This window comes from Pavona decussata, unplaced genomic scaffold (genome assembly GCF_977016875.1).
Source record: "Pavona decussata unplaced genomic scaffold, jaPavDecu1.1 SCAFFOLD_219, whole genome shotgun sequence".
Taxonomy (NCBI): Eukaryota; Metazoa; Cnidaria; class Anthozoa; order Scleractinia; family Agariciidae; genus Pavona; species Pavona decussata.
Genome location: NW_028145624.1, coordinates 803,229 through 823,685, shown reverse-complemented (window position 1 = coordinate 823,685; position 20,457 = coordinate 803,229). Strand labels below are relative to the sequence as shown.

Sequence of the window (20,457 nt, the reverse complement as noted above, 5' to 3'; positions counted from 1 at the left end):
TTTTTTTTCCTTAATTTGATCTCTCGTTCTGTCTGAGACAAGAAGCTAAAATGGTTGAAATACAGAAAAAGCTTCCAACAGCTGTTGCTTCAGATGCATAACGACGGAAAGTACGAATTTGATAGGGTTAGGTTTGGATGTCTGATAACGTGATTTCATTTACTTAGCCAACACGACCCATCCTCGGAGACCCAGGGGCAGTTAGTCGGGATTTTCTTGGGCGAAAGTAATCCCTTCCACCCGACTTACTGCTCCTGGGTCTAAGAGGATGAGCGCGACATCGAGCGCGAAGAACGAGATTCGATTTTTCGCCCTTGACTAAATAAACACTGACTGAGCTTGAGCGATTTTTTTTCCTAAAAGATGAGGGTTTGTACTGGACATTAATTTGGTTTTGCGACCTTTGCATATCTTTTTCTTTTGTTTCTGTGCGAGACAACTGTCCTCTAATAAATTGCCACTTCTCTGAATGGTTCGGAAGTTTGGATTACAGTACATTGTAGGTTTGACTAAACCTGCAATGCGGCTTGACTGAAAAGATCGGAAATGACTATCAAATACGTGAGCTGTTGCACTGATTAAAATGAAATTGCTTTATAAGTGTCGATTCCAATGTTTTTCACTGATAACATGACAGGAGGAGCTAATGGGATGACATCAGTGAGGTGCAAGAACCAGAATTCGAGTTATCGGGGTAAATTTCGATCAAGGGAAACAAAATTTAGTTCGAGTTGGCGAGGAATTCGAGTTATCTGAGTGCGAGTTATCCGAGTAAAAGTGACTGAAAAGTAGGGTCAAATCCAAGGGAAACGGGACCTAGTTAGCTGGGAGTTCGAGTTATCCGAGTTCGAGTTACCAGGGGCCCGTTTCTCGAAAGTCCCGGTAACTTATCGGGCCCGGTAAGTTGCCCGTTAAAAAAAGTTTACGGGTGTTTCTCGAAACTCCCGTTATTTACGATCCCGGTAAGTTGCCCGGTAAGTTGCCCGGTAATTTACGGGAGGTCATGACCTCCCGTAAAGTGCCCGTAAAGTTTACGGGAAGCAATATTTTGTTGCAAGAAAACAAGATGGCCGCCGGAGGCGGTCATTTTTGTCCCGGTTTGTCGGTCGCGTACTTACCAAGAGCGATTGATTTTAGACAAAATAGAAGAAAGAGAAATAATAGAAAGATACTGGTCATCCAGGGAAGTAATAAATTCGCTTGTTGACGAGTTTACTGGAGGAAACCTTTCGAGAGATACCGTACAGTACGAGAAGCTGTCCGCTGTCCGCGAAAACACAGGTAAATATTTTGCAATTTTAGAACTAGAACAAACTCCTAATCCAGTTGGTTTCAGTCGATAAAAACCAGAGCTACAGTAATTTGCTCAGTGTGTTTCGAATTTCGGTTATCCCGGGAGGACTTGCAATTTTGCCCCGTAAAGCATATACTTGCCCGTGCGTGGCCCTTAGATGGTTTTTGTTTGAGATCTAAGCTGGCTTTTTTTACGTAGAAACTGCTTCCGATCGTCCGAAAAAGTACAGTATGAGAATTACCGAATTAGCTGCATTTACTACGAAAATGGGGGGGAAATAACTAACGTGTTTGAAATGGAAAGATGAATATAACAAAAAGGAAATCCGGCTGAATTGAAACTAAACCCACTCAGTACTCAAGTCATTGATGGTTGTAAATAAACACTTCATAAATTTGGGGAAAAAAACGAAAGTGATGGAGGTGTCATTTTCAACTACAAATACAGGAATTTGTGTTACTGACCAAGTGTAACATAGGAGTTCACAGGACAAACAAACAAACAAAAAAATAAAATAACTGGGGGCAAGGGTAGGGTAGGGTAGGGGGAGGGGGAGTAAATAAAAAACGTATGAAAATATTCTTTGGGCCATGGAAAGCAGACGTACAACTGAACTGCCCAAATAATGTATTGAATGAATGAATGAGCAGCCACAACTGCAACTGAACAGGCAGACATAAGCATGCCAAGCCAAGCAAGTGCCAGCATGGTACAGACAAGAACAGCTGCACGAGAGATTTTCGGGCATGAGGCCCACTCTTAGACATAACCAAAAAGGACAGCTGAACATGCACTTAAATAATTTTGTGGACAATAACTTGAATAATGTTTTTAAATTGTTATTGAATAATTATTTTTCAAGATAATTTTTATTGAAAATTCTTTTTCATCCACAGGGGTTCAACTGACAGAAGAGGGCTAACTGAGAACATCAGGAGCAGGGGAACAACTGATGGAAGAAGACTGAGTGTGAACAACTTAATTGAATTTTAATGAAATTTTAATTAAGAAAAATGTACATACATGAGTAATTGGGAGAATTAAATGAGCTTGACAACTGCACTGGCAGTAAATCTTTTACATGTGATAATTAAACTCACTTTTACTAAATGTTTACATAAGGTTAGACATACTTAAAAATATGGGAACTGCTAATTCTTTTAAAGTGTTTCAATACTTTCTTTTCCTTGTAATATAGGACTTCATGAAAGTGAAGCTGACTATTTTTGTTAGTGAAACAACATGAGAATGTAAAAAGTTAAGTAGCCACCTTGAAATGACCTGGCATACAACATTTTTGGCATACGTACAGTCTGGTTCTTGTGTCAGAAAATTATATGGTTCCATGTTCACTTTGTGATTTGAGGGCTCAAATCTGCCAAACAATTAGCTTCTGACTTAAGCCATTAACCAAAACATAATTTAAGTCCCACTGTTCTTCCCACCCCAGGGGAGGGTACTCAGTTATATTTGTTGCTGATGTATGAGAGCTTTTGTGGGTTTGAAGTTAGGGATTTTCAGTTGGACTTTTGGGTGGCTTAGGTTTAATTTTTTTGGCAGATTTATTTGGTTAGAAAACATTTCGGTGGGGAATTTTTTGGTGTTGATAAATATGAAGCAATTATTATATCAATTTTAAATAGAAGAAAGACCTTCACAGTTATTTATGCAACTTTCTTCTATTTAATCTTTCATCTGCAGTTCAAAAATATGTTTCATACATTCACAGGGATGTATCTTTTTTATTTACCAGTTCAAATGACAAGCAGAAAAAAAGAAATTACAAAAAAATCTGATAGCCTGCATGAATAATTATTGAGATGACTTGTGAAAAGTTTGATGTAAAAGATATCCAGGAAGAATATTACCTGTTAACCTGGCTATCAGATTCCAGTGGGATAGTATACATTAGTATTGTTGAAATTAAAGTTATATTTTGGAGTTATATGGCCCCAATATTCAACACTGTTCAAAGTCACAGGTCTAATGAACATGCGCTTTAATTACCTGTTCTAATGCAGATATAGACGTCTATAATGTTCAAAGCTACAAGCAATAATAATTATTTATTGCAGAAAGGTTGATACACTCTCATCATTTTTCCTATTTCCTGCAAATAATGCACTCTAAAAGGGCAATGAACAATGTAATACTCTGTTAGCCCCCTCGCCCCCACCCCCCCCCCCCCCCCCGTTCCCCAAGTTTTCAGTGTTGAGGCTTGCTGGGTTGAATGTCACTGCGCATTTCATTCAACATAGAGATTCGAGAAACAGGCAATACAATGGTGAGTGTCTAAAATGTACCCATTAATGGACAGTGTATCAATAATATTACTCTTTTCAATAATTTTTTTTTCTGTAGAGCTGGTCCTTAGAGGTACGCCAAGAGTTCTCCTCCTCCTCTCTTTTGTTCTTTGAAATGATTCATTTCTAATTCCACCTTTTGCATCTTCATTTTATAGTATGCAGTCACTGTTTCAAAGTACAAAAGGAAAAATAATTGTTTTGCCTAGAATTCAATAAATTATACTTTCTAATCTCCACATGTTCAGCACATGTTCGGAGCTATTAAAAAGATGGATGTGGTCGGCTGCTAAGAACCTTATCAATGATAACGATGATGATGATGATATATCCTGACCAATATCTTAATAGCTATGTATAAGTAGCATTTTCGGAAAGGTTCCAAAATGCTATAGGGTTCCTTAGTTCTGCCAACTCAATGTCATTAACTCACTAAATGTTCTTCGGCCTATATTGATTCCTGAAAAACTTGCAGCTAAAATTTATTATTGTTACTATTTTTATTTAGCATCTACCCCTTAAGGGTATAAACTAATTACTTAAAATATATTGGAGACACTCAGTGGATAGGCTACATTGTATAACTTAATTCTGGAACATAAAATTGAGATCTGCAACCTATTATATAATTAGTCACTTGAATACAGCATTAGCTTTTGTTCATTTTTTATTAATAGACACTAATAATTAAAAATGAATATTCACACAGAATGTACTGGTGATTAGATTATTTTGAAAACATCAATTATTGTATGGTTCGAATTTATTACTACCAGCTGAGCTTGAGCAAGTGTCTAAATTGGTGGCTTTTTCCTTGTTTGCCCCAGTTGGTGTTGTGCCTGTCCATTTTTTTTTACCCTAAAAGGTTAAATCATCAATAAATTATTAGTACTATTAGAAGTGTTGTTGTCCTAAACATCATTTCAGTGATCATCACCAAAGGTCATGACTGTAATCCAATACAGTAGGTTAATCTTGGCTGACCAGAAGTATGGCAAAATAGTCATAAACTGACCACAATTATGCTCCCACTGATATTAATTGCTATCACTAGCATCCTCCCTTTCCCCTCTCCAAGATAATGCATGACTGGTTTTGGAATGAGTTTGATTTTTGAACAAAAAATCACAAATATTTGTATTTTCAAGTGAGCAATTTGGCAGCCAAGTGTTATTCAGGTGCAAATATATTTATTATTACCAGTAAATTGTAACAGCAGCAGTGCAGTGTTACCAGCTGCCAGACTGACTTCCTGTATCAAGTTATAATAAGATAACAACTTTATCATACTTGTAACATTATTATGATCAAAATTGAATATTAATACCATTAATCTGAATCCAGACATGACAGCCACTCATTGGTTTCACAGTAGGGTTCAGGCACAGGAACAGAGACTACTTTTTTTAGCGATCGAGCAACTGAGCATGTATTAGTCATATAAAGACTATAGCAATCCAATAAAATTCCGCTACGTAGAGTAAAATCACTACGTGTTGCTTCATACCTAGTATCTGTAATCTAGAAATTGGAATTGGCTCACCATTATCATTCAGACATGGTTTATTTCTAAGAGTGTAATTAGAATTAGTCATTTCCGGTTTGATGTATGTGTAGGATTTCAATAAACTGACTAACCAAGAACCAAAAATACAATATTTGATTTATAAACAATAAAAGGGATAGCTATGGTTATCTGAACGTACATAAGCTTACCTTTAACACCACCAAATGTTTGTTGCACAACCACGAACTGACCATCAAAGAGAAAAGCAGATCGGAATCCAGCAGATCAATACACCTTCCTTCCTCCCACACTGGCGCGTTCTAAAATAATGTAAACATGGCATCTCCAATTCGCATATCCATGTGAAGTATCATCATAAAAAAAATACTTCACAGACGATAGATACATGTACGATGGCCAAAAGCGAAACTGTCGAATCGAGCTACCAAAGGCAACCGATCATATCTTGCAAATTACATGATAATGCAAAATAATGATCTCTCTTGGTTGCTCTCCTTTGACAAAACGACTAACTGAAAGTTAAACTTAGCACGTATTGCACCGTCCTTCAATAATCGATTAATCATGAAGACAGTCCTATCCATAGTATAACCGTGCTTTTCCATCGAGTAGTCCCAAGTCGTTCTCCTTCTCTTTTGAACGAGCGTGTAGCGCGCGCAAGAGCCTGGTAACGATCCCCTATTTTACCGGGCCCGGAAATTACCGGGAAAGTTTACGGGTGCTTCGAGAAACACATTATCGGGCCCGGTAAAGTTTCCCGGTAAGTTGCCCGATAAGTTAACGGGCCCGGAAATTACCGGGACTTTCGAGAAACGGGCCCCAGGGTTCTACTGTATTATTATTATTATTATTATTATTATTATTATTATTATTATTATTATTATTATTATTATTATTATTATTATTATTATTATTGTTATCTATTTATCTTAATAATGACAATCCTTACAATGCTTATTACTAAATTAAACTTACAGTACTAACAATGCAATAATACTACAGTACAATTCCAACACAAGTTGCAGTACTACCAATATTTACAATATGTGTAGTAAGTTAGATATGTTAGCAACAAACCACCTAAAAAACAGTCTTTTCATATCAAAATCAGTTGCCACTGAACTAACTTATAAAACACTGTTTAAAGTCACTGTACATATTGAAGATCCGTTTTCTATTTCTAGAGGTCAATTACCCAGGCCCTCTATTGATATCAGCCAAGAGCTAAAAGGCCACCCTGCTATTTTGAAGATGACTTGTCTATCAAAACGATTTCGCTGCGTTTTGGTCAAAACGGATCAAATATTCTGACAAGGTACCCCGCTTCCTGTAACATCATATTGCTCTTAGCACCAGCCTTTGGGAAAATATTGAATGATTTCTTCTGGGAAGAACAAACTCTAATCAGGTTTATCAGCGATTTCTCCAAAATACACAGCCCTGAGGAACTTGACATAATTGGCCAAATTTTTTACGTTGCATTCTATTTCCATCCTAGCCATCCGCAGCCACAGATAATTTATCCTATCAGATTTTACTTTTGACTTTCAAATGTATTTATGGCCTAGCGCCAACTTATCTTAGTGATATTTTTAGTATAAAATCGAATTCATTATATAATCTTAGGCCTCTTATTGGACCATCCCAAGGGAAAAATGCTTAAAACATTGGGAGCAAGATCATTTTCAGCAGCAGCTCCGAAACGGCCAACCAGTGGAGCTTCGTCAAGCAACATCACTTAACAGTTTTAAATATCGGCTTAAAACTTATCCTTTTAAGAAGCATTTTTATAGTTTGTAACTTAGTTTAATTTATTCTCACGGTGATCTATTTTCGTTTTCTCTTTTAAAAGCGCTATTGATCAGAATATGTAAATACGCGCTATATAAATTGGTAAATTATTATTATTATTATTATTATTATTATTATTATTATTATTATTATTATATCCTAGTTTTTGTGCCGTGGCAGGTAATTTGCAACAGAAAGAAACCATTATTTTAAGGTTTACATCAATACAAACATGTTTCTTGGCTATTAAATGTGAAATTACAAATAGGTGATTCTGTTCCTTTAAGAATTGTTTCAGGGCGGTGCCTACTAATACACAAGTATATTTGCACAGTTTATGACTATACGAGCAAAGCAGATCTTAAAATGGGCTACTGGAATCTAGAAAGAAAATTAGGGGTAGCGGGGCATTTTTGAAAGATAATTAAGCAACAATTATCCTGATACACAGTAAAATACAAAGCAATGTATGGCGTTTTCGTAAAATTGAAGCTTTATTATCTCTGAAAAATGCATGGCTACCCCCAATTTTCCGTTGGATACCAAGAGCACTTGCTAAGTTCTGCTTTGTCCGCATAATTTTAAACCGCGCAACCACCCATAGGAAACCCGAGTATCCCGTGATGCGCAGAACGTATGCGTAGTAGCGAAAGTAGGCACCGTCCTTAACATTGCTGGTGGATTTTTTGGTTCTATAACTGAACTCAATGCTCTATGACAAAACGTCTGTTGACCACTATAGAGAAGCTCCAAAAACCGCTTAATGGCAGTTCTTCGATATCCGTAATCATGTCAAAGTTGCCTGATGCTGTATGGTTGTATATAGCTCGAGTCAACAACAACAACAACGGACTAAAAGTGAACCACTTTAACCATCTGTACAACTTGTATCAGTCATCAAAATGTATCCACACGGATCTCTACTAATAATGAGGCGCATTATTTATAGAAGTAAGAGGTATCAGCTGGGCAGAGGGTCTTATGGAGGTTTAAGTGTAGTTAAAAAACGAAAAAGGAGAAACACAACAAGGCCAGCAAAGGATATTTATTTTTTTTATAAAACGTCAAATCAAATACATCTGAAGATATGACTCCTGTTATACGCACCATTACAATGATTATATAGCTTGGTAACACAACGCACAATCAATTGTTTTCTTTACACTTGAAGCTAGTAACAATTTTGCTTTACAATAGCCTAAACTACCTCAGAATAGTTTTATGTACTTTATACTTGAGCTATCAACAACATCAATCTATTTTGAAAATCAAGTTTAAAATCACTTAGCCATTTTTAGTGAAAGCAAAAGGAAATGCGTGTAATAAATGTAATAAATTTTCGATATTTCTTGAAGAGGATTCCCGATAACTATTTTTCCACATTCAATATAACCCTGATGATCTGAACCAATTCAAAAATTCAGTATGCAAATTTGTTTGTAGGATTAAATTTTTCAGCGAATATTTAATTGAATATTGCCAAATGTAGTTCCACATACAGAAAATAGCAATCTTTTCCCCACAAACTAAGTTTTTTTTTTCGAAAATCAAGAAAATTAAGAGTACCTAGATAGTATCTATTGTCTACGTAAATGCATATTGTTTTACTTATTATAACTGCCTGTAGAATGTTTTATGTGGTGCACAATGGGGCACATCATGACAAAGCGGAGAAATATATTGCAATCTGGCAAAAGAAAATTCAAACAGTCAAATCTGCATTAACAGCTTACCCACTTATTAAGCGGCCATTTCTTAAATTCCCGAAATTGGCTTCCCTGATTCACGGTAAAAACGACCTCTATTTCGCGATCACCTCATTACAAGTCCCACTGTGTCTATTTTTATTGTCTTTTACGGTTCCTACTTTTGTTACTGCGCATACGTTTTGCGCATCTCGAGATACTCGGGTTTCCTATGGGTGGTGCCTACTAATACAGGAATATTTTTGCGCGGTTTAAAACTATGCGTAGAAAGCAGAACTTAGCAAATGCTGTTGGTGCCCAAAAAGAAAATTGGGAGTAGCCATGTATTTTTCAGAGATAATAAAGCTTCAATCTGGGAAAAATATACTATACATTGCTTTGTATTTTAGCTCTTCTTAGAATTATTGTTGCGTATTTATCTCTAAAAAAATAAGTGCGTACCCCCAATTTTCTTTTCTTTAATTGCTGTATTTCTGTATTTCTGTATTTCTGTATTAGTAGGCACCGTCCTTAAAGAGCCATTTTGTTATAAGGGACTCCAAAAACGATAACTGTAAGTATGGCCATCTGGTAACCAAATGCTATAATTTCTCTTTACGGATGACAAACGGAAGTAGAAAATGTTGTTACTGGCCAATTCGCCCCGTGTGGGCTTACTCCTACGTCAAATTGCTCTGTTGTTGATATCTTTTTTATCCAGATACACTAATATTAAGCGGGTACGCTCCCAAGGGTAACCGTTTCCCCAGATTCCAGCCTTTTGAGATCATATTCAATGGGAAATTGTCTTCGATAACCTGGTAGAGTTTTAAACACATAGTGAAAGCTGAGACGTATTGGTCCCTATGACATTTTTGACAGACAGAAAGACTTCGAAAACCATACAAACGAACGCTAACCTCGCACGAAGTCGAGGCAATGCAGTGCATTACCGCGCTCAAACACAGGCTTATGCTAGGATGCCCCAAAAGGTAAAAGAAGCCTGCGATACCACAGAAAAACGACAAAGGATCGTGCTAAAGAGACTAGTGGAGGGAAAACATTATCTCCCTTTGCCAGAGGAAAGTTAACAAAAAACGGGAAAACATTGAGCGAAAACGGGAGGCCGGAAAAGATCGGCGAAAACGGGAGATTTTCGGCCAAAACGGTGGGGTTAAAATCTCTGTGTTTGATATAGGTTTGACTGTAATTACAAAAGAAAAACGTAAGGCAGAAAATATTACCCCCTGAACCTCTTGCCGGTCCGTCCTAAAGAAAAAAAAAACCAAGAAGTGTCAAAATTGAAATATTCTCGGTAACTCTGTACTTAACTTTTACGTGAATTTCAAATCAAAATAAAATTTTATCAGGAAAACTAATCGGGTAGAAACATTTAAAAAACTGAACTAACAAATCTTAATAGATGTTCCGCTGGCAAGGAACATTCGCAGCTCTTAGATAGTTTTCTTAGCTGCTAAGGGCATGTGAAGTCACAACAGATTGGTTTCCAAGATTTGCAGTTCGGTGATGGTCTTCCTGGTGGCAGAGGATTTGTACACATAACAAATGCAACAAGGACCTGGTTCTGAAATCCTAGGCATGTTATATCCCAATAAGTAAATCCATTAAGGCAACCATCTCTCTTAAGATATTCGTGCGGATTTCTTCCAAGCACTGCAAGGCAAGACTTAGGGCCAGGTACAATATTAATAATGCGCCGTTTCTGACGTCTGTTTCGGATAACTGCAAATTAAAGCAAATGATAGACAGATGAGATTTTGGGTTCACACCTTCTCTCTTGGAAGAGTTTTCCTTCAGGGTCGGCGAAAAATATATATATCGATGCTCATGGCTTAATTAATTTCCCAGAAAATAGCATAACCCTCGTTGTATGGTGTTTTCCATTAAAATGAAAATGAAAATGAAAATTTTAACTTTAAAAAACTAAACGGCATTCAGGCTGACAACAACTTAATTAACCCTCACCTAACCCCCACTCCACCCTTATAATTATGACAATTTAATGGGAAAGGAAGATTTTATTAAAGAAATAAAAAACGCGCCGAGTGCATTGTTGAGTTATATAAGCACTTGGGAATTTTTAAGAACACGAGAGAAGTGCAGAGAGGCACGAGCCGTAGGCGAGTGCCTCTCTGCACTTCTCGAGTGTTCTTAAAAATTCCCAAGTGCTTATATAACTCAACAATGCACGAGGAACAAGTTTTTTTATTTCTTTTATAAAATATAAACATTCGCAACTCCTCAGACAAGGGCGAATTTTAATGAATCAACATCAAGTTTCTCCTTACGCGAGATAACGGGTAATTTAATAGCGCGCGCTGTTGCCGATCACGACACGATCACGACAGGGCACGCGACAGCGCGCGCAATCAAGTAAAAAGTCAAACTGTTAGTTTTTCGTCACGTCGTAAGCAAGTTCAAGAAGTTAACTCCAAGTCAAGTTTAGTTTTAAGGTGTTGAGAGACAAGTTGAAGTTAATTAAAAGTCTGGAAACATCAGTACAAAAGACTGTTCTTTGCGAATCGCTGGAGTGACAGCGCATTCTGTCTCTCAATTTCTCAGATTTTTCACAGGCAAAAAATCTGACGTGTGCTCCGTGCATATGTACAATTATAATGCACGCACCATACGTATGCTTCGTGCATTGTCGAGTTACACAGAACTCAGTTTGACCAATCACAGTACTTGCTTGACCCTGGCTATTTTATCTCGTTTGACTGCTTTATCAAAATCACAGACTAAGGTGAGAATATATTTTGGCATGTAAATAACAGAAAACAGACATCATTTTAAGTTTGGGATTTTTGCTTCCTTTCTATAAACGCGATATCATTTTTTTTTCTATCAGGAACGCTTTGATGTCTACTAAGTTTAATTTATCATACCGTATTTTCTAGATTAAACGGGTGTCAGTAAAACGCGGGGTCGGGGTCGGGGTCGGGGTCGGGGTCGGGGCCGGGGCCGGGGTCGGGGTCGGGGTCATTTTTTTTATCACTTTTTTTTTTCTTTATATTTTTCTTTCTTTCTTTTTTTTTTTTTTTTTTTCAACATCACAGGTCATTTGTGTCAAATAAGGATTTTAAAAAGTTAAGTCTCTAAAGCTTACTAGCTTAGGATAGGTCATTTGGTGACAACACTCGATGCGGTTCCGTATTCTGGCGGACATTGGTTCCGTGAATTGACTACCTTTTATTCTTCCAAGAAACAAAATGAGGCAAAAAAATACAAGGTACGAGACAATATATTTCCTTGAACTAACAATTTCGTGAACTAGAATGTGCATGAACTTACTATGAACACCCCCGCCGCCTTCCATGACCGTGCTCGTTTGTTACAGTCAATCCATCAGTCACACGTGACTATTATTTCCGAGAATGAAATAAACATGCGTTCGAATTCCTTTGTAAAGCTCGGCATTTGAATGGAATGTAGAACATTTCTCTGGAAATCTTTCCGAAAAAGACGCATTAACTGACAAAAGAAAGATTCAGAATACTTGAGAGACAATTGTTAGTCTGGACGCTTTCTGGCACAGTTACATCCCTCCAATTTTTTTCTTAAAATCCTTTTCCTAATGCCAAAAGTTTCCAATTCATGAATTTTTCAGCAGCAATGTTTTGTGAAAATTATTTGACATCGGATTTCCATTTCAAGCCTGTTTGCCTACTCGTCAAAATGGCGTCGAAAACCGTGATAAGGCCTATTTACATGTCAGTTTCGATGTCGGCAATGAGATTTCAGAGTTCTCGTAGAAATTTCCCTAGTTTATTGACGGTATAATTTTTCTTTACATTACAGCACAAGTATTTCAAAAATAACAATTGTCTCTCAAGTATTTTGAATCTTTTTTTTTTGTCAGTTAATGCGTCTTTTTTGGAAAGATTTCCAGAGAAATGTTCTACATTCCATTCGAATGCCGAGCTTCGAACGCATGTTTATTTCATTCTCGGAAATAATAGTCACGCGGATTGACTGTAACAAACGAGCACGATCATGGAAGTTCATAGTAAGTTCATGCACATTCTAGTTCACGAAATTGTTAGTTCAAGGAAATATATTGTCTCGTACCTTGTATTTTTTTGCCTCATTTCGTTTCTTGGAAGAATAAAAGGTAGTCAATTCACGGAACCAATGTCCGCCAGAATATGGAACCGCATCGAGTGTTGTCACCAAATGACCTATCCTAAGCTAGTAAGCTTTAGAGACTTAACTTTTTAAAATCCTTATTTGACACAAATGACCTGTGATGTTGGGAAAAAAAAAAAAAAAAGAAAGAAAAAAAGAAAGGAAAAAAAATTAAAAAAAAAAATAAAAAAAATGACCCCGACCCCGACCCCGACCCCGACCCCGACCCCGACCCCGGCCCCGACCCCGCGTTTTACTGACACCCAGATTAAACGGCGGACCCCTATTAAACGCCGACCTCGTTTAAACGCCGGGTCAAAACTGCTAATTTTAAAATAAACGCCGGGGGCGTTTGTTCGAGGTACCGGCGTTTATTTGCGTCGAGCCAACAAGTACAGATATTCACTAGAAACGCACTGCTATGACACGTACTGTACAGTATACTGCTTTTGTTATTTAAATAACTGCTTAACAAACAAGTCTGGCGAAACATTAACTGCCATGTATGCTGTACAACAAAACAAACTTGAAAATATATAGCAATGTTCACGTTCCTGTTGTTATGACTGAGGCACTCTTAGGTCTGTCAGGTCGGATCCAAGGGAGAAATCGTCCCGCCTTGACAAACTGCGAAAGGGGTCTCAAAGAATGTGAAATAAATCAACCTAAAAAATGATGAAAATCTTACTTCATTAATAAACACCGGACCCCGATTAAACGCCGGCTTCAAATAAACGCCGGGTCCCTGAGGACAAGTTTTAAATAAACGCCGGGAGCGTTTAATCGAGAAAATACGGTACTTGAGTTTTTATGCTGTAAATGCCCCTTTGATCATTATATGAAAGGCGCAATACAACTTAATATTAATTATTACTAGTTGTAGCTAGTGCCAACGAGAAAACAGTAATTTTTTGGAATATGAAAAATTGGACAATTAGAATAGTATTTCAGTAAAATTCTCAATCAAACCTTTAGAAGCACTCGAACATTACCAAGAAAGTCCCGCGGCTCAAAAGGTAATTTTGAGATACACTCTATTTATTTTTTTTTATAAGAACGTTTAATTTTGGAGCTGAGGCTGAAGGTTCTTATATTTTTAAATTAAATGGTATACGCTACATTTGTTTCAATAAATCAATGCGGACGTGACAGGAAACCTATCAAAGTGCATTGCTAGCTGAGATGTGGTATCAAGAACTGCCGATTATGACAAACCGAGATGTGTGTCATCATTGTTAATGTTATACAAAAGAAATGCATTTGTTAACTTGATTTTATATACGATTAGCAAAATAAAAACGTTCTTCATCGACTCTCAGCCTGAGCAATGTTCTTAATACGTTCTCAAAATTTTGGTTAATCTCAGCCTCGACGTTCTTATAAAAAAAAAGAGAGTGTATCCGCCTGCTCGTCGCTTGATAAAACCACAATTTTCCCTCGAAGCACCATTTCTTCGCTGTTAATGCTTGGATTTTCGCTGTTGAAACTTTCGAGTATTCCTTAGAAGTTACTCTTTCGATTTACTGTTTTTCTACTGGTGTGTTTTTTCTTCCGAAAACGCGAAATTGACTTCTTGAATATTTTTCAAAGCTTGAAGGGCGTGTGCGCCATTTTGTCTCAAATTCAACATATTTACCCAAGACAAAAACTTGTTTTTCTAGCGGCTCTCCTAAAACTCAAAGCTCGCGCCAAAAACTCGCTCTGGGATTGGCGCTCAGAAAAAAGGAAAAGAAAAATAAAATCTTACCATACACAGAAGAACTCAGCACTCGAGATTTTTTCTCTCTGCATCGGCCCAAAAATGCTGCCGCCTCGTCCGCCTCGCGTCTTGCTCGGCTGACTGGTTGGACATTTTTTGGAAATGCCCTTGTAGTTTCCACTAAATAAATTTAAGCTGAAACTGATCTGAGCTTTGAAGCGATTAGTCTGCTTTGACCGAAACAGCATGTTGTTTTTAATTCACTATGACTTAATTGTCCTTTACCCTCGTCTATTGATGTTATCATCAGCTTAAAATGTGCTTACTTACTCGCAGTTCCATTTCCATTGCTTGGATTGACTTTGGTGTGTTCCGTGTTGTAAATCGGCAAAGCTCCGCAAAAGTCTAAGATCTCCTTCGTGAGAAGAAGTCTGTTAGCGGGTCCAGTTACAGTAACAAGACTTGAATCTGTCTTTACTGGAAGCGTGCCAGTCTGGGAAGCTGTCTGTGGGATCACAATACAAGATGAAATAACTGCATTAATAAGAAAAATCGCTACGAATAAAAGAGTCATATCTTTTAAAGTGTAATTATTCGATATGACCTCAAAACATTTATAATCAGCAACGTTTAATTTAAGGAAAGGCAGCGCAATGAACTTTGATACAATTGTTTTATTTATTTATTTATTTATTTAATTATTATTTATTTATTTCGCCACTAATAAATTACTTTGGGAGAAAAGAAAACAAATACACAACAAATTATAAAATAAATTATTAAATTAAAGTAGTTACATTAACTGTGTACACATGAATGAGAAATATAAATATGCCATATAATTATAATTATATGAATTTACAAAGGAAACACATTGATGAAGTATTTGTGGCGTAAATGCAAATATACTATAGTGGCGAGGAGACCTCGAAGAAGCTTTAGAGCTTATAGGATTTTCGAGGTCTCCCCCCAGGGATTTTATATTAAAGTAATGTATTGCCGGTATGCATAAAAAGGCGTCATGAGTAGACATTGATATTTCAAAACTAATTTGATACGCATAGGTAAGGAGTTCCCGATTTTAGGTCCTTGAAAAAGTATAGAAAACTTTTTGACATTGGTTCTGCAAGGATGAGATCGATAGGATTATTCCAAATTTCTCGTTGAGTAATGATGAATTTGACTTCTTCTTTGAAAGATTTCGCAAAGGGAGAGCGGTAACCATGATTATTATGATAGAGATACATGAAAGAACTAGAGTGAAGTGAATAAATACTAAACACATCTAAAATTTTCATCTTTGTTAAGAGAAGTTTACTAGGGACTCTGTAATCAGTGCTTGAAATCAATCGGACAGCGCGTTTTTAGGGTAAGTATATTTTTTGTGGATTTGTGACACAAGTGTAAGCCCATATTAAATTACAGTTTGTGGGATGGGGTAAATTAGCACGGAATATAATAAAAGAAGAAAAATTGTGATGCAAATAAAAACTAACTTTATATATCAACCCAGTAGACTTGGCGATTTTCTTACTAATAACATTCATGATATGTGTTTTCCATGTAAGATTTTGCTCAATATAGACTCCTAAAAATTTTGGGCTCTCTACTAGCTCAACATTGAACGTTGTTGCCTATAATCAACGGGCTTGTATATGGTAAGCTTTTCTGCCTCGGCCTCTAAAGACAGCGCAATAACCTTTGGGGCAATTCTCTTCGAATGCAAGGCACAAGCACTACAAGGTGAATTAATTGGCGAAAATTTCAATAAGTTTTCACTGTGGAGGCGACATGTGATTATTTACCCGATCGAGGTCCGCCTTCAGTTTCCCTGGCGATGACATAGCTGAGTCCAGTTTTGAGATGTAGCAGACTTTTCGAGACAGAATCCTGGTAACAGTGACACGCTGTAGATCAAGAAGCATAAATATCAATGATGGAGGTTTCCGAAAAGAGAGACAAAGCGCTTTAACAAACCACTTACCCCATATAAGCATCACTAAAATATCACGCTCAAGTCAGTTACACTGATGGCTTTTATAATCGATTGTGGTTTCTTTTCAGAATCAAGGAAACAATTACATGACGGTACTTTCAGCAAGTTATAGTTTTTGCTAATGATCTGGAACGGCTCGGCCAATATCTTTGTATATCTTTGTACATCTAATATCAGTTTTATAAGGGATAAAATGACCAACTGGTCTGTCTTCCGCCTGTTTAGTGGGAATTTTAACAAATATTATGTTCAGTTTGTAAATTTGGTTCAGTCATTTTGCAGTGTCCCCAATTAAAACTTCAGTACAAAATATTTTGACATATTTATTATTATTATTATTATTAGTATTATTACTAGTCCGCTCACCATCATCGGCTTAAAATCGTGGTAAAAATCAGCGCCCTCGACGTCATTGTGAGCAGGAACTCGGAAAACTTCGACGTCGTTTTTTTCATCGACATTGATTTCCTCTGAATATGGTGTTCCCTTCTCCACGAGATCCATTTTATAACGGTCAATCTGGAAAACATTTGAAGGAAATATTGATCAATTTTCACTGACGTTCATGCATGTGTTGGCCTGCCCTTAAAGCGAACGGTTTTCTTCTTCTAAACAGAAAATGCTATGAATTTCTCACGCAGAATATCTCCGGCAATTCAATTACGCAATGCAAGAATAAAAAATTTATATGTGTCTCGCAATTTAATGGAAATGACCTTCATCCAATTGTACATGTAATTAATAAACAGGTCAGGTTGTCTCTAGTTTATTGGCTCATCATGAGGGCAGCCTTACTTAGCAGTGCATTCTCTATTCATACTAACCTCTCCATGTGTAAAACTGGCAAGAAGGCATAAAATCTCCAAGCCGAGAACTGTAATTGCGAATATCTGAAAAGCAAAATTAAAATGGAAAGTAAGTAAAGAGGAACATCAGCTTTAAGAATGAACGTTAACTGAAAGTCACCTTCATGGCAGATTTACTATATCGTTCGGTGGTGTAAATGTGCAGCTTTTAGCAGACGGATCAACGTACGGCCTTTAAACATTCGCGAGATCATAAGATTTGCAGAGGTGCGTTTCACAATTTATAGTTTTTCTAGATTAACGTAATACTGGTTTATTCACAGTTTCTCTGTTATTGGATTTCATTCTCTGATTTCCGTCTTTCTGTCCAGTTCTTTTCAGTTAGCGGTGAAGGAAGGCTTTAATTTCCAGCATTGCTAAAGGAAGTGTGAGACATCTTCCCATTTACAAGATATTTGAGTTTGTTTTGAGAGAAGATAAGTAACTGTGTCGGATTTGTTGAAAAAGGGTCGCGAGTTCAAATTTGGAAGAAGCCAGAGATGTCGGTCAAGGCGGGAAAGTACGACTAATTTGGACCCCACACTACACAACGTATCCAATTAATCTTTGTGATGGCTGTGTTAGGTTTTAAAACTGTGACTAAAGTTTTACTTGAGCGGATTAAACCGTAATTTAGGATTTCTCTGATTTCCGTCTTTCTGTCCAGTTCTCTTCAGTTAGCGGTGAAAGAAGGCTTTAATTTCCGGCATTGCTAAAGGAAGTGGAAGACATCTTCCCGCGTACCAGATATTTTAGTTTGTTTAGAGAGAAGGTTAGTAAATGTCTGATTTGTTGAAAAAGGGTCGCGAGTTCAAACTTGTAAGAAGCTAGAGATATCAGTCAAGGCGGAAAAGTACGACTAATTTGGACCCCACACTACACAACGTATCCAATTAATCTTCGTGATGGCTGCGTTTGTGACTAAAACTTTACTTACCCGGATTAAACCGTTATTTAGGATTTCTCTGTTATTGAATTTCTCTGATTTCCGTCTTTCTGTCCGGCTTCCATGAAGTGTGTTCTGAAGGGAGGCTGTAATTTCCCGAATTGCTGAAGGAACACTGAACGCCCGTTCCCATGAACCCGAGAGTTAGTTTGTTTTGAGAGAAAATCAGAAACTGTGTCGGATATGTTGAAAACGGGTCGCGAGCTTAAACTTGGAAGAAGCCAGAGATGTCGATCAAGGCGGCAAAGTACGACTTATACGGACCGTACTCTGGAAAACGTATCCAATTGATCTTGTGATTGCTGTGTACTACTACTAAACTAACTAAAATTTTACTTGAGCGCCGGATTAAACCGTTATTTAGGATTTCTCTGATTTCCGTCTTTCTGTCCAGTTCTTCTTCAGTTAGCGGCGATGGAAGGCTTTAATTTCCCGAATTGCTGAAGGAAGTGTAAGACATCTTCCCATGTACCAGATAGTTTGGTATGTTTAGACAGAAAACTTGCCAAATGTCGAATTTGCCTGACCATTTAGACCATTGCCTAAAATGTTGCTTGCAGAATCTACTCACGACCGAAGGACTCGTAGCAGCCCCTGTCCAGAGCAACGACAATGCCAACACTGAAGAATTGCCTAATCATTGTATGGCGTTATCAAAACACAGGAGGAAAATACTAATCGATACTAAGCTCCTGCAACACAAACCTCATAGTTACAGACCGGAGCGAAGTCCATGATAACAAAAACACAGCCGTAACTAAAGCGGACTTTTAAAGCTCTCAATTTACTAAAGAGTAACACATTGCATAGCTTTCAAAGAAGCTACAATGCTAAAGAAAGGATCAAAAGACAAATAGCCGTAATGAGAAACACGACATCTTGCCACAAAAGCAAATAGCCGGGCCCGGCATTGAAATACTGCAAGATAATAATAAGATTATTAAACGGTTCAAATCGTATCCTTACAAGAGTACCGTTAGCCAAGATAAAAAAAAAAGCTGTACTGTCAAAAGACGCACTGGAATGAGCCATAGCAAATCTGAACCAAATGCCACAAAGGGCATGAAACGACAGTCGCTAAACAAAAACTATAAGAGGTATAATAAAAAGGACGCATAACGCAAAAATAACCTTTGAGATCAAAATACAAAAAAAAAAATTGCGATAGGCACACGGCTTTGTTCAGTGACCATCACGCAAAACCTCCAAATTATAAATGGCATTTAACAAGCTAGAAGAAAATCCAGAGCCAAAAGAAAATTTACGGGGGACATTGTTTGTTTCATAGAAGAAAGAATGTTAGCTAAAAGATACAGTATACTCATGAGGACAAAATTTTTATTTAGGTTAAAACACGCCTGTCAACCCCATTATTGTCATGATGATAATGTTATGACACACGTAACTAGAAAGAAAACAATCTCGACACACGTAAATACAAGTGAAAAGGCTTTATTGAGTCAACCCCCTCACTGAATTTATGCCCAAGTTTTATTCAGTAGATTTCGCAATCAACTACCTAACGCAAGAAATAACTGTTTATCGATAGATTTTATCGCATTAATCACACAATTTCCACGCACTAACACTAGTCAACTCCACTTCTCACAAAATCACGGCGCAAATGCGTTATCCTTTGTACAAAATTACTGCTTTTGTGCTTTTGAGGAATAAACAACTTTACACTAAACATTTCTTTCTAGCGACCTGCAATGTTTTCCTCCCCGCCCCCCTTAGCAATCCCAGAATCCTTTGCACATAACATAGGTATCTGATTACTGGCAAATCATTCTGCACGAAATTATGGATCGTGTCGCCGTTGGAAATCTAAGAAAGCTTTGCATCACAAACAGGTCATGTATCCATGCGGTCCTTCCGCCAAATCAGCCTCCCTTGATCGGGTTCATCAAGTGATACGTACTCTGATTTTCGAGAAGGTGGCTACAGAGATTTAGCACATTTTGAGACTTTCCAGGCTGAAGTAATATGCTAGTCATTAACAAGACTTCAGTTACGTTTCATCAAAGTAAGATGAAAGAATAGTATGGAAAAAAAGATACTTTCTACCCTATCTCAAGCTGGCCCACCGAGTTATTTTGAGCACACAGGTCTGTAAGTGATCCCATCCCCATACGGCATTGCCGTGGGAGAACTGTTTTGCGGTTCCCAACCAACAGCTACCACTTGCCTACGGTGGAGCTGGCGCTTAAAGGAGTGCTATGCA

General features: G+C 37.4%; 2 protein-coding genes and 2 long non-coding RNA genes across 5 annotated transcripts; 1 reads left to right on the top strand and 3 right to left on the bottom strand.

Annotated features, from left to right (window-relative positions):
* The first annotated feature begins 932 nt into the window (after nt 1-932).
* Nucleotides 933-5,316, top strand: LOC146459396 (uncharacterized). Its single transcript, XR_014857903.1, has 3 exons — nt 933-1,281; nt 2,191-3,450; nt 4,601-5,316. It is a non-coding gene; the product is annotated as an uncharacterized LOC146459396 (long non-coding RNA).
* On the bottom strand, nt 3,480-5,445 carry LOC146459395 (uncharacterized). Of its 2 annotated transcripts, none has more exons than XR_014857901.1 (3): nt 5,314-5,445; nt 4,368-4,455; nt 3,480-3,765 (listed from the first exon to the last, which is right to left on the bottom strand). It is a non-coding gene; the product is annotated as an uncharacterized LOC146459395 (long non-coding RNA). The 2 variants fall into 2 exon arrangements; XR_014857902.1 differs by having other exon boundaries at nt 4,371-4,455.
* A 2,501-nt stretch (nt 5,446-7,946) lies between these two features.
* LOC146459394 (uncharacterized) lies at nt 7,947-16,420 on the bottom strand. Its single transcript, XM_085089629.1, has 3 exons — nt 16,252-16,420; nt 14,777-14,951; nt 7,947-10,344 (listed from the first exon to the last, which is right to left on the bottom strand). The coding sequence occupies exons 1-3, from the start codon at nt 16,369-16,371 to the stop codon at nt 10,076-10,078; spliced, it is 564 nt and encodes a 187-aa protein (XP_084945755.1). The 5' UTR covers nt 16,372-16,420; the 3' UTR covers nt 7,947-10,075.
* Nucleotides 16,421-16,560: 140 nt separating this feature from the next.
* Nucleotides 16,561-17,543, bottom strand: LOC146459393 (uncharacterized). The gene is made up of 4 exons (XM_085089516.1): nt 17,409-17,543; nt 17,267-17,332; nt 16,809-16,961; nt 16,561-16,659 (listed from the first exon to the last, which is right to left on the bottom strand). Exons 1-4 carry the CDS (start codon nt 17,412-17,414, stop codon nt 16,561-16,563), a joined length of 324 nt encoding a protein of 107 aa, XP_084945642.1. The 5' UTR covers nt 17,415-17,543.
* Nucleotides 17,544-20,457: the final 2,914 nt, after the last annotated feature.

Excerpts from the sequence above, each read along its gene's own strand:
- LOC146459394 (XM_085089629.1), bottom strand. The coding sequence starts at position 16,371 with ATGCTTCTTGATCTACAGCGTGTCACTGTTACCAGGATTCTGTCTCGA. Across the intron at positions 14,952-16,251 it reads TGAAGGCGGACCTCGATCGG|ACAGCTTCCCAGACTGGCAC; the intron begins GTAAATAATCAC and ends GTGATCCCACAG. Across the intron at positions 10,345-14,776 it reads CAATGGAAATGGAACTGCGA|TTATCCGAAACAGACGTCAG; the intron begins GTAAGTAAGCAC and ends TTTAATTTGCAG.
- LOC146459393 (XM_085089516.1), bottom strand. Across the intron at positions 16,962-17,266 it reads CCAGTTTTACACATGGAGAG|ATTGACCGTTATAAAATGGA; the intron begins GTTAGTATGAAT and ends AATGTTTTCCAG. Across the intron at positions 16,660-16,808 it reads ACGATTTTAAGCCGATGATG|GCGGAAGACAGACCAGTTGG; the intron begins GTGAGCGGACTA and ends CCCACTAAACAG.